The 22419-nt window shown below is 47.5% G+C and overlaps 1 protein-coding gene across 2 annotated transcripts in view; it reads left to right on the top strand.

Moving 5' to 3' along the window:
* Positions 1-22419, top strand: part of trim45 (tripartite motif containing 45) — a 47712-nt gene that overhangs the window by 14073 nt on the left and 11220 nt on the right. Inside the window, exons 3-4 of one of the 2 annotated variants that reach the window (XM_072513778.1) lie at positions 2732-2861; positions 12631-12742. In XM_072513778.1, coding sequence (XP_072369879.1) covers positions 2732-2861; positions 12631-12742 — 242 coding nt within the window. Of the gene's footprint in view, positions 1-2731; positions 2862-12627; positions 12743-22419 lie in introns of both variants that reach the window. The other variant, XM_072513777.1, reaches the window with a different exon arrangement.

Below are 22419 nucleotides of genomic sequence, written 5' to 3'. Positions count from 1 at the left end.
TTTTAAGCCGAAATTCCCGATAAATTGCCTGTTGGGTTTGTTTGGGAGGAGAGCCACTTGATGTGTGTCCGCTCAGCACATTGCAGCCACCGGAAGTCAAGTGGGTAATTTTTGGCTGCGCAGGCTGTAAGCAGTTGGACAGCACAGGGATCAGTACTTGGGCCTCAGCTCTTTACAGTCCATATCACTGAATTGCATGAGAAGGGAGTGCAATGTTTGCTGATGATACAAAATTAATTAAGGGGAAAGTAAGTTGTGAGGAGGTCGCAAGAAGGATGCAGTCGCTGGCTCGGCCAGCATTCATTGCCCATCCTTATTGCCCTTGAGAAAGTGGTGGTAAGCTGCCGCCATCTTGAACCACTGCAGCCCATTGGGTATATGTACACCCACATCTAATTCTGGCCGAGGCACATTTCTTTCACTAAAGTGCATTGTGAATTTTTGGAATTCTGTGCCTCAAAAGGCTGTGGATGTTCATCAGTCATTGAATATATTAAGACTGAGATCAATAGATTTAGAGGCACTAAGAGATTCAACATTGACAGGAGATTCACATCAGGAAGGTGTATGGGCAGGATACATACTTTGTATGCCACAGCTCTAAAGAACGAGAAGTGCTGAGTTTTCTTTAGCTGTAAACTTTGCTTTTGTGAATCTCACCAGTGGTAACAAATGAGACACAAAGGCAAAATTGAGCATGATCCTGTTGGAGATCGTAATGTAAGATAGTGATGCGAGATGTCTGGTTACCATAGTTGCTTCACATAATTATTATTGTTTCCACATTGTGAATTCTATTCATGTCTGAACATTGTTTAACAAGTGTTAGACCTGAGGGACTTGAAAACCTTTTAATTGCTGGATTGAGATCTTACATGTTGTAAGCTGTCATTTTGATTTTGGTGTTTACTGGTGATTACTGGAACTGAGTGGAAGTAGGGTACTTGTCCACAAGATCTGTGAGGATCCCTTGTCTTCTGTAATTCCATTTGTTCAATTGCAGATAGCCAATGGCATGGGTAGAATTCTGAGAACCATTTGTGCTGCCCTTTGGGTGGGATGTTGGTACATTGGGGAAGGGAATAAAATAAATGATGCTGTTTGAGAATGTGAGCTGGCTGTGGGAGGATCGGGAAAGCAGGCGATATTTTATAGGGTCTGTGAGAGCAGGAAAGGAGGCGGGCAAGGCGACTTAATTAGGAGGACCGAAAATGTTGATTTCCTTATGTTGGCTTGAAACATGAAAAGTAGAAGCAGGAGGAGGTCATTCGGCCCTTCCGAGCTTGGTCCGCCATTCATTATGATCATGGCCGATCAATACCCTGATCCCCCATATCCCTTGATCCCTTTAGCTCCAAGAGCTATGGGGCGATTCTCCGATATGGAGGCCAAGTGTTTGTGCCATCGTGAACGCCGTCGCGTTTCACGACGGCGCGAACAGGGCCCTAGCACGAGTGGGGGCCAGCACGGCGCTGGAGCGGTTCACGCCGCTCCAGCCTCCATACGCGGCGCCAAATGGGCGCAGCGCCAACCCGCGCATGTGCAGTTGGGCCAGCTCAATCCTACGCATGCGCAATTGGGCCGCGCCATCCTGCGCATGCGCGGAGATCTTCTTACACGCGCCGGCCCCGACCCAAAATGGGGTCGGTGTTCAGGGGTTGGCCGTGCCAGGAATTAGGCCCGGGGGAGAGGCTGGCCCGCCGATCGGTGGGCCCCGATCGCAGGCCAGACCCCACTGGAGGCCCCCCCCCCTCCGGTGAAGGAGCCCCCCACCCCGCCCCACAGGCCGCCCACCGAGCGTTCCCGCAGTGTTCCCGCTGGCAGCGACCAGGGGTGAACAGCTCTGACGGGAATTTGTCGTATTGGGGCGGCCGCTCGGCCCATCCGGGCCGGAGAATTAACGGCCCCACCGATTCCAGAGGCCGGCGCCGCAACGGCGCAAATGGCGCGCCGGCGATGGGGCATCATGTCGCGGTTGCGCCGATTCTCCAGCCCGGGGCTCGGAGAATCGCCCCCTATACCTTAATTCCTTCTTGAAATTACATAATTACACAGATACAGAGATGAAGGCAGTGACCTTGCACTGGGTTGGGTTTCACACTGTCTCATGGTGTGTTCCACCTTGCATTTGCATTCCATGAATACTCATATTAAAACTTTTTGCAATTAAACCCTGTCTTCATAATCAAGTCAGAGGCACACACAGACTTTGTGGCAACTGTTTTATGTTTGTTTAAAGGTGGCACCAGTCTTTGTGCATTTGTGCCTGAGGTCTGTTGTTTTATTTGTTGGGCTCTGTAGCACATAGAGGAAAGTAGGAGAATGGCAGCTTGCGTGGAGGCTAGAGAATGGCAAGGGTAAGACATGTGAGTGGGGGGAAGGTTTGTGGGAGACTTGGGATGGACTGGGGTTGGGTCTGGAACATGGAGCAGTGGAAGAGGGATCCGGGGAGGACAGGGTGGGAACAGCAGGAGAGGATGTGACAAAGAAGGACTATTGTCAGTCAACAGAAGTGACAAACAAAGCCAGCAGCAGACAGCCCCAGTCAGAGCTTTTCTCTGTGCTCTGAGTCACATTAGTGAATTCATGACTTCTACGTAATATATATATTGAGGTTATGTGGGGAAAATTAGATATAGGTGGTTTATAAGTGTTATTTCCTGTGAGAGCTATTCTTGGGGAGACAAAAAGTGAGTTCCGCATAACATGGTTCCAATCTGCTCACATTCAGGCCTCCATGTGGCTCGACAAGACCAATCAAGTGAATTCGTACTAATCTGTAATGACCAATCGGGGAAGCAGATGGGGAGAGGAGGTGAATCCATTCGGGTTAGCATCTTCAACAAGAAGAATAAAGAATGGTGAGTATTTTGGGCAAATTAACTGAGTCATAAATGAATGTCTGCCAAAATGCCTTGCTTAAGGCTTAAGTTGAGCTTGGATTATTGGTCAGCTGATCAACCCCTTCAGTGGAAATGAATATCTCCCTGGTGGCACTGCTGAGCAATAAAGTGGTTTCAGCCTTTGATTGGCCAACAGCTCTTGAGGAGGCGGGGGAATGGGACCAGTGACCCGGAGGTTCTTGAATCCAGGAAAAGCCAACCACCTCCGCTCCCCAGTTAAATGCCTGATTGGTGGGTCTTCCCAGAATGAAACATGAGGGACTCTTACCTATTTAGATGATGTGCGAGAGAGACCCCTGTCATTTATATTAAATTCTGCCCCTAGTATCCGATTTAATAAATTTGATTCTATTATTCAGCATCCGATTTATGTTCAAAGTATATGCTCCATAAATTAAGTTTAAAACTGTATGGGGGAGGCATGGTGACACAGTGGTTAGCACTGCTGCCTCACAGCACTGAGGTACTAGGTGTCATCCTGGCCCAGGGTCACTGCCCGTGTGGAGTTTGCACATTCTCCCCCTATCTGCATGGGTCTCACCCCCACAACCCAAAGATGTGCAGGGCAGGTGGATTGGCCATGCTAAATTGCCCTGTAATTTTTAAAATATTTTTTTCTAATCATTAAAATTTTATTTAATTGAGGTGCAGAAAGAACAATTCTTTAGGGAAGAAAATCTGCTGTCTTCATCTCTGACTCTAGATCCACAGCAATGTGGTTGATTCTTTAATGCCCTAGGGGCAGCACGGTAGCCTTGTGGATAGCACAATTGCTTCACAACTCCAGGGTCCCAGGTTCAATTCCTGGCTTGGGTCACTGTCTGTGCGGAGTCTGCACGTTCTCCCCGTGTGTGTGTGGGTTTCCTCCGGGTGCTCCGGTTTCCTCCCACAGTCCAAAGATGTGCAGGTTAGGTGGATTGACCATGCTAAATTGCCCTTAGTGTCCAAAATTGCCCTTAGTGTTGGGTGGGGTTACTGGGTTATGGGGTTAGGGTGGAGGTATGGGCTTGGGTAGGGTGCTCTTTCAAAGAGCCGGTGCAGACTCGATGGGCCGAATGGCCTCCTTCTGCACTGTAAATTCTATGATTCTATGAAATGTCCTAGCACGCCAATTATATAAAACCGCTACAAAGTCAATAAAAAGGGAAGAAACCGGACAGACCACCTGGCATCGACCTAGGCACTGAAAACCCTGTCGACCCTGCAAAGTCCTCCTTACTAACATTTTAGAGCTGTGCAAAAATTTGGAAAGGTGTCTCACAGACTAGCCTGACATAGTCATACTCCCTGTATCACACCTCACAAATAACGTCCCATATACTGCTGTCACCATTCGTGGGTATGTCCTGTCTCACCAGCAGGACAGACCCAGCAGAGGTGGTGGCACAGTGGTATACAGTCAGGAGGCAGTTTCCCTAGGAGTCCTCAATATCGACTCCGGACCCCACAGAGTGTCATAGCTTCAGGTCACAAATGGCACACATGTTGATTACCACGTACCGTCCACCATCAGCTGATAAATCAGTACTCCTCCATGTTGAACACCACTTGGAGGAGGCATTGAGGATGGCAAGAGCACAGAATGTACTCTGGGTAGGGGACTGCAATGTCCAACAGCGAGACTGGCTCGATAGTACCACCACAGACCGAGCTGGTCAAGTGCTAAAGGACATAGCTGTTAGACTGGGCCTGCGACAATTAGTGAGAGAACCATCAAGAAAGAAAAACATACTTGACCTTATCCTCACCAACTTCCCTGTTGCAATTCCATCTGTCCATGACAGTATTGGCAGGACTGACCACTGCACAGTCCTTTTGGAGACGAAGTCCCCCCATCGTGTTGTGTGGCACTAACATTGTGCTAAATGGGATAGACTCAGAACAGATCTTACAACTCAAGACTGAGCACCCATGAGGTGCTGTGGGCCATAACAGCAGCAGAATTTTACTCAGCCACAATCTGTAACCTCATGGCCCGGCATATCCCCCACTTACCGCCAAGCCAAGGGATCAACCCTCATTCAAATCAGGAGGGCATGCCAGGAGCAGCGCCAAGCATACCGAAAAATGTGGTGTCAGCCTGATGAAGCTACAACAAAGCACTACTTGCATGCCAAACAACATAAGCAGCAAGTGATAGACAGTGCTGAGCAATCCCACAACCAGTGGATCAGATCTAAGACCTGCAGCCCTGCCACATCCAGTTGTGAATGGTGCTGGACAATTAAACAACCCGCTGGAGGAGAAGGCTCCACTAACATCCTCATCTGCAATCATGGAGGAGTTCAGCACATCAGTGCAAAAGACAAGGCTGAAGCATTCACAATAATCTTCAGCCAGAGGTTCTGAGCGGATGATCCATCTCCGTGTCCTCCAGAGATACCTAACATCACAGATGCCAGTCTTTAGCCAATTTGATTCACTACAGGTGTGTGGGTTTACTCCGGTTTCCTCCCACATGTCCCGAAAACCGTGCTTGTTAGGTGAATTAGACATTCTGAGTTCGCCTCAGTGCACCCGAACAATCCTGGGATCACTGCAGGAGTTCCTCAGGGTGGTGTCCTAGGCCCAGCCATCTTTAGGTGCTTCATCAATGACCTTCCAACAGATGTGGGGATGTTCACACATGATTGTGCAATATTTAACACAATTCGCGACTCCTCAGACACTGAAGCTGTCCATTTCAAATGCAGCAAGACCGGGACAATATCCAGGCTTGAGCGGACTGGTGGCAAGTAACAGTGGTGCCACACAAGTGCCAGGCAATGACCATCTCCAGTAAGAGAGAATCAAACCATTGCCCCACGACATTCAATGGCATTACCTACACTGAATACCTCACTATCAACATCCTGGGGTTACCGTTGTCCAGAAACTGAATTGGTCTAGCCACATAAATACTGTGGCTGCAAGAGCAGGCCAGAGGCTAGGAATCTTGCAGAGAGTAACTCACCTCCTGATTTCCCAAAGCCTGTCCACCATCTACAAGGCACAAGTCAGGAGTGTGAAAGAATACTCTCCACTTGACTGGATGAGTGCAGCTCCAACAACACTCAATTAGCTCAGCACCATCCAGGATAAAGCAGCCCGCTTGATTGGCACCCTTTCCAGAAACACGCATTCCCTACACCACCGTTGCACAGTGGCAGCTGTGTGTACCATCTACAAGATGCACTGCAGGAACTCACCAAGGCTCCTTAGGCAGCACCTTTCAAACCCACGACCACTACCATCCAGAAGGCCAAGAGCAGCAGATACCTGGGAACACCAGCACCTGGAAATTCCCCTCCAAGTCATTTATCCTCCAGACTTGGAAATATATCGCCGTTCCTTAACTGTTGCTGGGTCAAAATACTGAAACTTTCTCCCTTCCAGCACTCTGGGTGTACCTACATCACATGGACTGCAGCGGTTCAAGAAGGTTGCTCACTACCACCTTCTCAAAGGCAATTAAGGATGGGCAATAAATGTTGGCCTAGCCAGTGAATCCCACATCCTGTAAAAATTAATTTTAAAAAAAGTAAATGGTATCAAATGTTTTTTGTGAAGCAAGGGAATTTTTGCTGCTTTGAATATGTTTGTATTCCATCTGATATTCTGAAACTCTAGACAGTTAAGTATAGAAAGCTACCATTTGGCTCATCATTATATTATTAAAATATTTGTGATTTTTTATGGATGTGTTTCCACAGATAGCATCAGTGCTATCTGTTGTTGAATGTGCCAGGATCAACAGTTAGTCAGCTTCCTTCTGATACTGTTTCATGATCACACTTTGAGCAAACATGAGACACCATTTATATATGGCACAGGTGATCAGTCTAACTATTTAGAGAGGAGCTTTACAGTTTCTGTATCTGTCTTTTAAGTTCTTCAAGCAACAATTAAAAACCACGCACTTTTACACAATTAGTTTGGCTATTATAGATGCAGATCACGGATAATCCCTCAAGATGCGTCTATTCCTGAATCCTTTGAAGACAGTCAGATGGCATAAATAGCCAAAGTTGTTCATTTGAAAGCTGTTTCCTGATGTGTTTCTTCTCAAATGAGTATTTTTAAAATCACCGTTTATCCTCTTAAACATTCTCCCAATACTACAGTTAGTTCTTCCGCCTCTCTTCATTCTACTGGGCATTAAAAATATACTTTTATCATTTACGGTTGATATCATTGCAATCACTTATTTTCTTGTTTTGGCATTTTTTGTTGTTCAAACTGAAACACTAAAAGCAGGAGATAACCAAAGCTTTTATCTCCTTCTTATGTCTTGTTCCTGTCTAGACGCTTCTGCTGATTTCTTCATAAGATCATGAGATTTAGGGGTTTAGCACAGTGAGCTAAATAAAAATGAATGAAAAATGAAATGAAATGAAAATTGCTTATTGTCACAAGTAGGCTTCAAATGAAGTTACTGTGAAAAGCCCCTAGTCGCCACATTCCGGCGCCTGTTCGGGGAAGCTGGTACGGGAATTGAACCATGCTTCTGACCTGCCTTGGTCTGCTTTAAAAGCCAGCGATTTAGCCCAGTGTGCGAAACCAGCCGCTAACTGGCTTGTAAAGCAGACCAAGGCCAGCAGCGCGGGTTCAATTCCTGTACTGGCCTCCCCGAACAGGCGCCGGAATGTGGCGACTAGGAGCTTTTCGCAGTAACTTCATTTGAAGCCTACTTGTGGCAATAGAACATAGAACATAGAACGATACAGCGCAGTACAGGCCCTTCGGCCCACGATGTTGCACCGAAACAAAAGCCATCTAACCTACACTATGCCATTATCATCCATATGTTTATCCAATAAACTTTTAAATGCCCTCAATGTTGGCGAGTTCACTACTGTAGCAGGTAGGGCATTCCACGGCCTCACTACTTTTTGCATAAAGAACCTACCTCTGACCTCTGTCCTATATCTATTACCCCTCAGTTTAAAGCTATGTCCCCTCGTGCCAGCCATTTCCATCCGCGGGAGAAGGCTCTCACTGTCCACCCTATCTAACCCCCTGATCATTTTGTATGCCTCTATTAAGTCTCCTCTTAACCTTCTTCTCTCCTACGAAAACAACCTCAAGTCCATCAGCCTTTCCTCATAAGATTTTCCCTCCATACCAGGCAACATCCTGGTAAATCTCCTCTGCACCCGCTCCAAAGCCTCCACATCCTTCCTATAATGCAGTGACCAGAACTGTACGCAATACTCCAAATGCGGCCGTACCAGAGTTCTGTACAGCTGCAACATGACCTCCTGACTCCAGAACTCAATCCCTCTACCAATAAAGGCCAACACTCGATAGGACTTCTTCACAACCCTATCAACCTGGGTGGCAACTTTCAGGGATCTATGTACATGGACACCTAGATGCCTCTGCTCATCCACACTTCCAAGAACTTTACCATTAGCCAAATATTCCGCATTCCTGTTATTCCTTCCAAAGTGAATCACCTCACACTTCTCTACATTAAACTCCATTTGCCACCTCTCAGCCCAGCTCTGCAGCTTATCTATATCCCTCTGTAACCTGCTACATCCTTCCACACTATCGCCAACACCACCGACTTTATAATCGTCTGCAAATTTACTCACCCACCCTTCTGCGCCTTCCTCTAGGTCATTGATAAAAATGACAAACAGCAATGGCCCCAGAACAGATCCTTGTGGTACTCCACTTGTAACTGAACTCCATTCTGAACATTTCCCATCAACCACCACCCTCTGTCTTCTTTCAGCTAGCCAATTTCTGATCCACATCTCTAAATCACCCTCAATCCCCAGCCTCCGTATTTTCTGCAATAGCCTACCGTGGGGAACCTTATCAAACGCTTTGCTGAAATCCATATACACCACATCAACTGCTCTACCTGTTCAGTCACCTTCTCAAAGAACTCGATAAGGTTTGTGAGGCATGACCTACCCTTCACAAAGCCATGCTGACTATCCCTGATCATATTATTCCTATCTAGATGATTATAAATCTTGTCTCTTATAATCCCCTCCAAGACTTTACCCACTACAAACGTGAGGCTCACCGGTCTATAGTTGCCGGGGTTGTCTCTGCTCCCCTTTTAGAACAAAGGGACCACATTTGCTATCCTCCAGTCCTCTGGCACTATTCCTGTAGCCAATGATGACATAAAAATCAAAGCCAAAGGTCCAGCAATCTCTTCCCTGGCCTCCCAGAGAATCCTAGGATAAATCCCATCAGGACCCGGGGACTTATCTATGTTCAGCCTGTCCAGAATTGCCAACACCTCTTCCCTACGTACCTCAATGCCATCTATTCTATTAGCCTGGGTCTCAGCATTCTCCTCCACAACATTATCTTTCTCCTGAGTGAATACTGACGAAAAATATTCATTTAGTATCTCGCCTATCTCTTCAGACTCCACACACAACTTCCCATCCCTGTCCTTGACTGGTCCTACTCTTACCCTAGTCATTCGCTTATTCCTGACATACCTATAGAAAGCTTTTGGGTTTTCCTTGATCCTACCTGCCAAATGCTTCTCATGTCCCCTCCTTGCTCGTCTTAGCTCTCTCTTTAGATCCTTCCTCGCTACCTTGTAACTATCCATCACCCCAACTGAAACTTCACACCTCATCTTCACATAGGCCTCCTTCTTCCTCTTAACAAGAGATTCCACTTCTTTGGTAAACCACGGTTCCCTCGCTCGACGCCTTCCTCCCTGCCTGACCGGTACATACTTATCAAGAACACGCAGTAGCTGATCCTTGAACAAGCTCCACTTATCCAGTGTGCCCAACATTTGCAGCCTACTTCTCCACCTTATCCCCCCCAAGTCACGTCTAATGGCATCATAATTGCCCTTCCCCCAGCTACAACTCTTGCCCTGCGGTGTATACTTATCCCTTTCCATTATTAACGTAAACGTCACCGAATTGTGGTCACTGTCCCCAAAGTGCTCTCCTACCTCCAAATCCAACACCTGGCCTGGTTCATTACCCAAAACCAAATCCAACGTGGCCTCGCCTCTTGTTGGCCTGTCAACATATTGTGTCAGGAAACCCTTCTGCACACACTGTACAAAAAACGACCCATCTAATGTACTCAAACTATATCTTTTCCAGTCAATATCTGGAAAGTTAAAGTCTCCCATAATAACTACCCTGTTACTTTCGCTCTTATCCAGGATCATCCTCGCCATCCTTTCCTCTACATCCCTAGAACTATTTGGAGGCCTATAGAAGACTCCCAACAGTGTGACCTCTCCTTTCATGTTTCTAACCTCAGCCCATACTACCTCGGAAGATGAGTCCCCATCTAGCATCCTCTCCGCCACCGTAATACTGCTCTTGACTAGCAGCGCCACACCTCCCCCTCTTTTGCCTCCTTCTCTGAGCTTACTAAGACACCTAAACCCCGGAACCTGCAACATCCATTCCTGTCCCTGCTCTATCCATGTCTCCGAAATGGCCACAACATCGAAGTCCCAGGTACCAACCCATGCTGCCAGTTCCCCTACCTTATTTCGTATACTCCTGGCATTGAAGTAGACACACCTCAAACCACCTACCTGAACACTGGCCCCCTCCTGCGACGTCAAATCTGTGCTCCTGACCTCTATACTCTCATTCTCCCTTACCCTAAAACTACAATCCAGGTTCCCATGCCCCTGCTGCATTAGTTTAAACCCCCCCAAAGAGCACTAACAAATCTCCCCCCCAGGATATTTGTGCCCCTCAGGTTCAGATGTAGACCATCCTGTCTGTAGAGGTCCCACCTTCCCCAGAAAGAGCCCCAGTTATCCAGAAATCTGAATCCCTCCCGCCTGCACCATCCCTGTAGCCACGTGTTTAATTGCTCTCTCTCCCTATTCCTCATCTCACTATTACGTGGCACGGGCAACAACCCAGAGATAACAACTCTGTTTGTTCTAGTTCTGAGCTTCCATCCTAGCTCCCTGAAAGCCTGCCTGACATCCTTGTCCCCTTTCCTACCTATGTCGTTAGTGCCAATGTGGACCACGACTTGGGGCTGCTCCCCCTCCCCCCTAAGGACCCGGAAAACACGATCCGAGACATCACGTACCCTTGCACCTGGGAGGCAACATACCAAACGTGAGTCTCTCACGTTCCCACAAAATCTCCTATCTGTGCCCCTGACTATCGAGTCCCCAATTACTAATGCTCTGCTCCTCTCCCCCCTTCCATTCTGAGCAACAGGGACAGACTCCGTGCCAGAGGCCCGTACCCCATGGCTTACCCCTGGTAAGTCCCCCCCCCCCCCCCACAAATATCCAAAGTGGTATACTTGTTTCTCAGGGGAACGACCGCAGGGGATCCCTGCACTGACTGCTTTTTTCCAGTCCCTCTTACAGTTACCCATCTATCTCCAATCTTTGGTGTAACTAATTCCCTGAAGCTGCTATCTATGACCCCCTCTGCCTCCCGAATGATCCGAAGTTCATCCAACTCCAGCTCCAGTTCCCTAACTCGGTCTTGGAGGAGCTGGAGATAGCTGCACTTCCTGCAGGTAAAATCAGCAGGGACACTAACGGCATCCCTCACCTCAAACATCCTGCAGGAGGAACATTGCACTCCCTTCCCTGCCATCCCTCTAACTTTCTACCAAGATCTGGCTAACAACGAAATTATTTTTTTTAAAAAATACTAATAATAATAAAATATGGTACTTACCTCACACCAATGGGTGTTATTATTAGGTTAGAGGAGGAGGGCGGGTGGGAGACACTACACGTGTAGTGTCTCGGGTTTCCTCTCCACCAGAATTTATTGGTGAGGGTCTTCCCAGAAGTCCGCGGGTCGAACTTCCTGTTCCCGCCTTAAACACTAAAATGTTTTTAAAAAACAGCAAAGAGGGACCAAAAACGGGACCAGGTAAGTGTTTACTGCTGAAATTGACTAGCCTGCTCCTGTGAAGGTCTCCCAGAAATCACTAACGCACCGCTCCTGCTGAAATCGACTGGCCTGCTCCTGCAAAGACAAGTGTTTTTAAAGGAGAGACTTACCTCCCAGAAATCACTTGCGCACTGCTCCCGCTGAAATTGACTAACCTGCTCCGCTCCCGCTGAAATCGACTGGCCTGCTCCTGCAAAGACAAGTGTTTTTAAAGGAGAGACTTACCTCCCAGAAATCACTTGCGCACTGCTCCCGCTGAAATTGACTAACCTGCTCCGCTCCCGCTGAAATCGACTGAGTCAATTTTCGATTTTCATTTCATTTCAAAGCAGACTAAAACATTGCTATATAAGAAAAGATCAAGATCTAACCAACTTGTATTCCATTACCTTGGTAGTCACATGATACACTGGTGATGGAGGTGATAGCAATCATGGCAATTAGCTTCTGTCAAAAACAGACCCAGACCCTAGGGCACAAAAAATAGCCAGTAGTGGCAAGCTTCAAAAATCATCGGTCAAAGTTCACCCTTTTCTCCCAAGTAGGTGAACTTGCCACCTGTCATGTTACTCGTATTATGTGGGAGTTAAACTAGTTAAACATGAGTGTTTAATTTATCTCATCCTAAAATTGATGTTGGGGGTCACGGATGGAAATATTGGACAAAATTTCAGAATGCTTAAGGAGCATGTTACATATGGCACGTTACATATGGCAAATAGACCAGTTGCTTACATTACATTTTCAGTCACAGAGGCTCAAGAATGTGTGGTGTGTATACCTTGACTGTAACTCATTGTTTAACTGAATGAAAGTATTTATGGTCAATATTTTGATCCTCTTTCATGCAGCAGTCTCAAGACAAAACTGCAGGACAATCATGATGGGACTTATTGTTTTACATACACTCCCCTTGTGTCGGGCTCATATGTGGGATGCGTGTGTGTAAAGGGACAGCATGTACAGGTGAGTTAACAAAGGATGGAGGTTGAAAGGGTGGAGATTTTGTTGGCTTATCACATTATGACTTTGGACTTGAATATATGCTTTAAAAAAAAGGTTCCTGGGTATGGGTGCCATTGGCAAGGCCATTATTTGTTGCCTACCCTCATTGCCCTTGAACTGAGTGGCTTGCTTGGCAATTTCAGAGGACAGTTAACAGTCAACTGCAATGCTGTGGATCTGGAGTCATACGTAGAACCGAACAGGTAAGGGTGGCAGATTGCCTTCCCGAAAGGACTTAACTGAACGTGATCAGTTTTCATGACAACCAGGTTTTGTGTTCGCCTTACTGAGACCAGCTTTCAATTCTAGATTTATTAATTGAATTTAAATTCCACCAGCCTCCATGGTGGGATTTGAACCCATGTCCCCAGAGCATTAGCCTGGACCTCTGGTTTACTAGACCAGTGACATTATCGCTACACCACCAGCACCTCTAAATAGGATAGTTAAAAACCTATCCTCTGAATCTTGAAATGAGTTACCTGGTTGCATCTGACCACCAATATATATGTGTTAGAATGCATGCAAGTGATCACTGTAAAATGTACATTTCTGATACTCTTTGCTGACAAAATGCTCCAGGGATTCAATCTGAAGCAGTGTTGTTTTGGGGTTGATTATGGTACTGTATTACGATCCTGGACCAGACCCAACAGTAGCTAGGATACAGGACAGAAACCCCAATATTTTATTTTAATTTGTAAGAATGTGAGGAAAAAATATCTCGCTCCAGGAGTGATTTCATACAAAATAGGAATTTAGCATATCAAAACAAATGTTATTACCTATTGCCTCATGGCGGCAAGGACCTGAGTTCGATCCTGGCCCCGGGTTACTGTCTGTGTGGAGTTTGCGCATTCTCCCCCTGTCTGCGTGAGTCTCCCCGTGTCTACGTGGGTCTCACCCCCACAACCCAAAGATGTGCAGGCTAGGTGGATTGGCCAAGCTAAATTGCCCCTTCTTGAAAAAAAAAAGAATTGGGTACTCTAAATGTATTTTAAAAAGGAATCAAATGTTATTATATTACTAACACAATACAAAAATATCTTTAACATCACCCAAGAAAATTACTTACAATTAACTTAAACAATGCTATTTTCAGTTCTGCTCAAAAAACAGAGCCATCTCAGATCTCAATCCACTTTCAAATACAGTTAGCAGACCCAGACATATTTGCTTAACAGATGTTCTTTGAGACTGTTGAAAGAGATAAAGCTAAATTCTGTCAGAACCGTGCAGGACGTCTAGCTAAAGTCAAAACTGTCTTCATGGTTTGACTTCCAAGAACTAACTCAACAATCTCTGCTTCTCTGCTAAAATGTCTGGTACTCTTGCTCTTCCCATTCATTACTAACTGAACATAGAAGTCTCTGATTAAATATTCCACAATTCCTCTTAATCCAATCAAATGTCTGGTAGCTTAAGCTTTTATGATGCTTTAATTTCACCTCTGGCTCTCCAAAAAAAGCCTGTCTTGCAAACCAGGATTTAAAAAAACACTACTGCACACACTAACCCACTTTTGACCCTTGCTGCACCAAGTACATATAATATATCTGAAATTCCTACATTTATCACAACTGGGAGTATAGTATATGCTATTTCTTTGAACATAGCTGGGTTATTTCACAGCATTGCAACGTTTGCAGCAACCTCACTGTGACTTTTTAAACGTCTTTTCACAGGATGTGGGCATTTCTAAAGGCCAGAGTTTGTTTGTGCATCCCTAATTACTCTTGAGAAGGTGGTGGTGAGCTGCCTTCTTGAACTACTGCAGTCCATGTGGTGTAGATATACCCACAGTGCTGTTAGGAAAAGAGTTCCTGGAATTTGACCTAATAACAGTGAAGGAGTAATGCTATATTTCCAAGTCAGGGTGGTGAGTGAGTTGGAGGAGAATGAGGAACATGCAGGTGGTGGTTTTCCCATGTATCTGCTGTCCTTTTCCTTCTGGGTGGTGGAGGTTGCAAGTTTGGAAGGTGCTGCCAAAGGAGTCTTGGTGATTGCTGCAGTGTGTCTTGTAAATGGTGCACACTGCTGCTCCTGTGCATCAGTGTTGGAGGGATTGCATGTTTAAGGTAGTGGGTAGTGTGGCGTTCAAGCGGGCTGCTTTGTCTTGAAGGGTGTTGAGCTTCTCAAGTGTTGTTAGAACTGCACTCATCCAAGTGGAGAGTATTTCATCACACTCCTGACTTGTACTTTGGAGATGGTGGGCAGGCTTTGGCGGGTCAGGAGGTGAGTTACTCGCCACAGGATTCCCAGCCTCTGACCTGTTCTTGTAGTCACAGTATTTATATGGCTAGCCCAGTTCAATTCCTGGTCAATGGTAACCCCCAGAATTTCAATAGTGGGAGATTCAGAGATGGTAATGTCATTGAATGTCAAGGGGCGATGGTTGCATTCTTTGTCACATGAAATGGTGATTGACTGGCACTTCTGATTTGTGAATGTTATTTCCAACTTACCAGAGCAATCATGAACACTGTCTAGATCTTGCTGCATTTGGACATGGACTGCTTCAGTATTTGAGGAGTCACCAATGCCTTGTGCAATCATCAGCAAACATCCCCAGTTATGATGGAGTGAAGGTCATTGATGCAGCTGCTGAAGATATTTTGGACACTACCCTAAGGAACTCCTGCCTCAATGTCCTTGGACTGAGATGGTTGACCTCCAACAGCCACGACCATCTTCCATTGTGCTACGTATGACTCTCAACCAGCGGGGAGTTTCCCCCCCAGATTCTCATTGATCCCAGTTTTGTTAGGTCTCTTTGATGCCATACTCGATCAAATGCTGCCTGGAGGTCACTCTCACCTCACCTCTGGAGTTCAGCTCTTCTGTTCATGTTTGGACTAAAGCTGTAAAGAGGTCAGTAGCTGAATGGACCTTCCAGAACTCTAACTGAGCATCAGTGATCAACTGCAGCTTGATGGCACTGACGACGACCCCTTTCATCATTTTGCTGATGATCGAGAGTAGACAAATGGGGCGTTCATTGGCTGTATTGGATTTGTACTGCTTTTTGTTTACAGCACATATCTGGGCAATTTTCCACATTGCTGAGTAGATGCCATTGTTGGAGCTGTACTGGCAGCTTGGCTAAGGGCACATCTATTTTTGGAGTACAAGTCTTCAGTTTTATTTCTGGAATGTTGTCAGTGCCCATAGTCTTTGCCGTATCCAGTGCCTTCAGCAGTTCCTTGATATTGGGATGGATTTGACAGTCATTCCCGCCGGTGGTATCTTCCTGTCCTCCTGACGGTAACCCCCCTACGCTGCAGGTTCCCAGAGGGTGGAAACAATGGGAAAACCGTTGTCAGCTATGGGATTGTAAGATCCCGCCGCCGGCTAATGGAGGGCCACCACCGTTGGTGGGGGGAGCGGTGTGTGGTAAATCCCACCTTACATGTGGAGCAAATCAAATTTTTGAAGATTTGTATTTGTGATGTTGGAGGCCGAAATGGATCATCCACTTGACACTTCTGGCTGAAGGTGGTTGCAAATATTTGTTTTCTGCACTAATGTGCTGGATTCTCCTATCATTGAGGATGGGGATATTTATAGAACCTCCGTCTCTCGTTAGTTATTCAATTGTCCATTACTGTATAAGAAAAAAGTCGGCAGCATATAAATATTATTTGTATCTATGCGACTCAACACCTTGCAGCATCCAGGAACATTCTGTTCTTGATATTTCTTTCTTTTTGATAAATTTAGAATACCCAATTCTTATTTCCAATTAAGGGGAAATTTAGTGTGGCCAATTCAGCTACCCTGCACATCTATTTGGGTTGTGGGGGCAAAGCCCATGCAGGATCTGGGAGAATGTGCAAGCTCCACCCGGACAGTAACTGGGGGCCAGAATCGAACCCGGGTCCTTGGCGCTGTGAGGCAGCAGTGCTAACCACTGCACCACTGTGCCGCCCTTGTTCTTGATCTTTTTAATCATTAACGTTCTAAACTGTCGCTGGTTGATCCAGAAATTGATCAGAATCTCCTTAGTCAGACATTTCCACCTTAATTAATTTACTGAGAAAGTAGATGGGAATAAAGTGTTATTCCTATACTTTTTTACTCATTAAAATTGATAAAGATATGAATTTTAATCCACACAGAGGTTTAATTGCCCCTCTTATTGTTAATTGATTCGTTGACATTATAACATTGTGCACTTCTCTGCTGTTTAATGCAGTCAATAATCTATTTATATCAAATGGTTAATACCTGCTCAAAAGTAGCCAGTACGTTAATGCAAAAACAACAACCAGTGATCTATGAATAATGTTTAGAGTAGTTCAGTTTCTGGTATCTAAAATGTCTTCATCCATAAAATACCAGATAATATATTCTATCAAGTGTCAACAACCTGAAGTGAAAGTTTGTTAATTGATAAACAATGTTCCAGTTCTACTGGCTATGCATATTTCTACTTCCTGAACATTTTCCTGCACCAAGACTTGCTAAAAGTTCCAAAATTCTGCAGGATATACTGTCCACAACCAAAGCAAAATTTCTCTAATCAATGTAGAAGATATTTTTCGCCAAAGGAGTTTGAGTGGAGGTATGAAGTTTGTTATATTTTACCTTCTAGCTCGGTTTGGGGTTTTCTCAGTGGGCCTTTGAGCAGGATACCAGTAGATAGCCGTGTTCCCCAGCAGCCATTTATCCAATCTGATGCATCCAACTCATGATGTCACAGAGAGCTGCATTTGGCTTATTTCACTGTCACATTCGCTTTATTGTTCCACTGACCTGACACCAGCTGAACATTAATGGAATGAAAACTTTGTCTATTTATAAATGCTGTGGTTAGGGCAGCATGTGGCGCAGTGGGTAGCACGGGGACTGCGACGCTGAGGACCCGGGTTCATATCCCGGCCTTGGGTCAACGTCCGTGTGGAGTTTGCACATTCTACCCATGTCTGCATGGGTTTCACCCCCACAACCCAAAGATGTGCAGGTTAGGTGGGTGTGATTCGCTGGGCCAGAACATGTGGGTGTGATTCGCTGAGCCTCTCGAGCATCTCGCACACCTATCCTCTACCCCCAAAAATTTACTAAGCCGTGCTCCAGTCATATGCGCCCTGTGTAACACCTTAAATTGTATCAGGCTTAGCCTGGCACACGAGGACGATGAGTTTACCCTACGTAGGGCATCAGCCCACAGCCCCTCCTCAACCTCCTCCCCCAGTTCTTCTTCCCATTTCCCTTTCAGCTCATCTACCATGATCTCCCCCTCGTCCCTCATTTCCCTGTATATGTCCGACACCTTACCATCCCCCACCCATGTCTCTGAGATCACTCTATCCTGCACCTCCTGTGTCGAGAGCTGCGGGAATTCCCTCACCTGTTGCCTCGCAAAAGCCCTCAATTGCATGTACCGAAATGCATTCCCTTGGGGCAACCCATATTTTTCCGTCAGCGCTCCCAGACTCGCAAACGTCCCATCTACAAACAGATCTCTCAGTTGTACTACCCCAGCTCTTTGCCATGCTCCAAATCCCCCATCCATTCTCCCCGGAACAAACCTATGATTGTTTCTTATCGGGGACCGCACCGAAGCTCCCGTCCTTCCCCTATGCCGTCTCCACTGCCCCCAAATTTTCAATGTAGCCACCATCACCGGGCTTGTGGTGTATTTCTTTGGTGAGAACGGCAACGGTGCCGTCACCATTGCTTGTAGGCTAGTCCCCCTGCAGGACGCCCTCTCCAATCTCTTCCACGCCGCTCCCTCCCCTTCTCCCATCCGCTTACACACCATTGAAACATTGGCGGCCCAGTAGTACTCACTTAGGCTCGGTAGTGCCAGCCCGCCCCTGTCCCTACTACGCTGCAAGAATCCCCTCCTCACTCTCGGGGTCTTCCCAGCCCACACAAAACTCATAATACTCTTCTCGATTCTTTTGAAAAAAGCCTTCGTGATCACCACCGGGAGGCACTGAAACACAAAGAGGAATCTCGAGAGGACCACCATTTTAACCGCCTGCACCCTACCTGCCAATGACAGGGACACCATGTCCCATCTCTTAAAGTCCTCCTCCATCTGTTCCACCAACCGCGTTAAATTAAGCCTGTGTAATGTACCCCAATTCTTGGCTATCTGGATCCCCAAGTACCGAAAGTCCCTTGTTACCTTCCTCAACGGTAAATCCTCTATCTCTCTGCTCTGCTCCCCTGGATGCACCACAAACAACTCACTTTTCCCCATGTTCAGTTTATACCCTGAAAAATCCCCAAACTCCCCAAGTATCCGCATTATCTCTGGCATCCCCTCCACCGGGTCCGCCACATATAGCAACAAATCATCCGCATACAGAGATACCCGGTGTTCTTATCCCCCCCTGAGTACTCCCCTCCACTTCCTGGAACCCCTCAATGCTATGGCCAGGGGTTCAATCGCCAGTGCAAACAATAACGGGGACAGAGGGCATCCCTGCCTCATCCCTCTATGGAGCCGAAAATAGTCAGACCCTCGTCCATTCGTGACCACGCTCCCCATCGGGGCCCTATACAGCAACTGTACCCACCTGATATACCCATCCCCAAAACCAAATCTCCTCAGCAGCTCCCACAAATAATCCCACTCCACTCTATCAAATGCTTTCTCGGCATCCACGCCACCACTATCTCCGCTTCCCCCTCTGGTGGGGGCATCATCATTACCTCTAGCAGCCTCCGTATATTTGTATTCAGCTGTCTCCCCTTCACAAACCCAGTTTGGTCCTCATGAACCATCCCCGGGACACAATCCTCTATCCTCATTGCCATTACCTTGGCCAACTCTTAGCGTCCACATTCAGGAGGTAAATGGGCCTGTAGGACCCGCATTGCAGCGGATCTTTTTCCTTCTTTAGGAGGAGCGATATCGTTGCCTCTGACATAGTCGGGGGCAGCTGCCCCCTTTCCCTCGCCTCATTAAAGGTTCTCATCAGTAGCGGGGCCAGCAAGTCCATATATTTCCTATAGAATTCAACTGGGAATCCGTCTGCTCCCGGGCCTTCCCCGCCTGCATGCTCCCAATCCCTTTCACCACTTCCTCCGTCTCGATCTGTGCTCCCAGTCCCACCCTCTCCTGCTCCTCCACCTTAGGAAATTCCAGCTGATCCAGAAAGCACATCATTCTCTCCTTCCCATCCGGGGGCTGAGCTTCATATAATCTTTCGTAAAATGCCTTGAACACTCCATTCACTCTCTCCGCTCCCCGCTCCATCTCTCCCTCCTCATCTCTCACCCCCCCTATCTCCCTCGCTGCTCCCCTTTTCCTCAGTTGGTGGGCCAGCAGCCTGCTCGCCTTCTCCCCGTATTCGTACTGTACACCCTGTGCCTTCCTCCATTGTGCCTCTGCATTACCCGTAGTCAACAAGTAAAATTCTACATGTAGCCTTTGCCTTTCCCTGTACAGTCCCTCCTCCGGTGCCTCCGCATATTGTCTGTCCACCCTCAGAAGTTCTTTCAACAGCCGCTCCCTTTCCCTACTCTCCTGCTTTCCTTTATGTGCCCTAATAGATATCAGCTCCCCTCTAACCACTGCCTTCAGCGCCTCCCAGACCACTCCCACCTGTACCTCCCCATTATCATTGAGTTCCAAGTACCTTTCAATACACCCCCTCACCCTTAAACACACCCCCTCATCCGCCAATAATCCCATGTCCATTCTCCAGGGTGGACGCTGTTGTTTATCTTCCCCTATCTCCAGGTCCACCCAATGTGGAGCATGATCCGAAATGGCTATAGCCGTGTACTCCGTCCCCGTCACCTTCGGGATCAGTGCCCTTCCCAAAACAAAAAAATCTATTCGTGAATAAACTTTGTGGACATAGGAGAAAAACGAAAACTCCTTACTCCTAGGTCTACTAAATCTCCAGGGGTCTACTCCTCCCATCTGCTCCATAAAGTCCTTAAGCACCCTAGCTGCAGCCGGCCTCCTTCCGGTCCTGGACCTCGATCTGTCCAGCACCGTATTAAAATCTCCACCCATTACCAACTTCCCCACTTCTAGGTCCGGGATTCGTCCTAGCATACGCCTCATAAAGTTGGCATCATCCCAGTTCGGGGCATACACCGCCTCCCCTTGCAATTTGCCACTCACCATCACGTATCTGCCCCCACTATCCGCCACTATAGTCTTTGCCTCAAACATTACCCGCTTCCCCACTAGTATGGCCACCCCCCTGTTTTTTGCATCTAGCCCCGAATGAAACACCTGCCCCACCCATCCTTTGCGTAGTCTGACCTGGTCTATCAGCTTCAGATGCGTCTCCTGAAGCATAACCACATCTGCCTTAAGTTTCTTTAGGTGTGCGAGCCCTCTTAATCGGCCCGTTCAGCCCTCTCACATTCCACGTGATCAACTGGGTTGGGGGGCTCTTTACCCCCCCCCCATTGACGACTAGCCATCTCCTTTTTCAATCCAGCTCCTCACCTGGTTCCCACGTAGCCGTATCTCCCCCAAGCGGCGCCCCCCCGCCCCGACCCCCCCCCCCATACCAGCTCCCCCTTCTCCCCAGCAGCAGCAACCCAGTTAACCCCCCACCCCCCGCTCCCGCTAGATCCCAAACTAGCGTAATTAATTGCACCCCCCATGTTGCTCCCAGAAGTCAGCAAACTCTGGCCGACCTCGGCTTCCCCCCGTGACCTCGGCTCGCACCCCTCCTTCCTGCTTCCCTGTTCCCGCCGTGATTACCATAGCGCGGGAACAAAGCCCGTGCTTCCCTTTTGGTCCCGCCCCCAATGGCCGGCACCCTCAGCTCCTCATCCTCCCTCCCCCCCCTCCCCCACGACATGGGGAAGAGAGAAAAGTTACAGGGTCGCAGGATTAACAACTTGGGAAGTCATCTCTTCCCTCTTTTCCCCCCCTTCATCCCACATATTCACCCCCCCACTTTGTCCCAAACGTTCTTTTTATGGCCCGCTCACTCCAGTTTCTCCTCGACAATAAATGTCCACGCCTCATCTGCCGTTTTGAAGTAGTGGTGTTTCCCTTGATGCGTGACCCGCAGTCTTGCCGGTTGCAGCATTCCAAATTTAATCTTCCGTTTGTGCAGCACCGCCTTGGCCCGATTAAAGCTCGCCCTCCTTCTCGCCACCTCCGCACTCCAATCTTGATATACGCGGATCACCGCGTTCTCCCACCTACTGCTCCGAGTTTTCTTTGCCCACCTGAGGACCATCTCTCTGTCCTTATATCGGAGAAATCTCACCACTATGGCTCGAGGAATTTCTCCAGCCCTCGGTCTTCGCGCCATAACTCGATAGGCTCACTCCACCTCCAGCGGACCCGTCGGGGCTTCCGATCCCATTAACGAGTGCAGCAACGTGCTCACATATGCCCCAACGTCCACCCCTTCTACACCTTCGGGAAGACCAAGAATCCTTAAATTCTTCCTCCTCGCATTATTCTCCAGCACCTCCAGCCTTTCCACACACCTTTTGTGTTGTGCCTCGTGCATCTCCGTTTTCACCACCAGGCCCTGTATGTCGTCCTCATTCTCAGCAGCCTTTGCCTTCACGACCCGAAGCTCCTGTGTTTTGCTCCTCCTTTAGCCCCTCAATCGCTTGTAATATCGGGGCCAACAGCTCCTTCTTCATCTCCTTTTTGAGTTCTTCCACACAGCGCCGCAGGAACTCTTGTTGGT

This window comes from Scyliorhinus torazame, chromosome 8 (genome assembly GCF_047496885.1).
Source record: "Scyliorhinus torazame isolate Kashiwa2021f chromosome 8, sScyTor2.1, whole genome shotgun sequence".
Lineage (NCBI taxonomy): Eukaryota > Metazoa > Chordata > Chondrichthyes > Carcharhiniformes > Scyliorhinidae > Scyliorhinus > Scyliorhinus torazame.
Note: the sequence above shows the minus strand (reverse complement) of the source record. Positions and strands in the feature narration are given on the sequence as shown.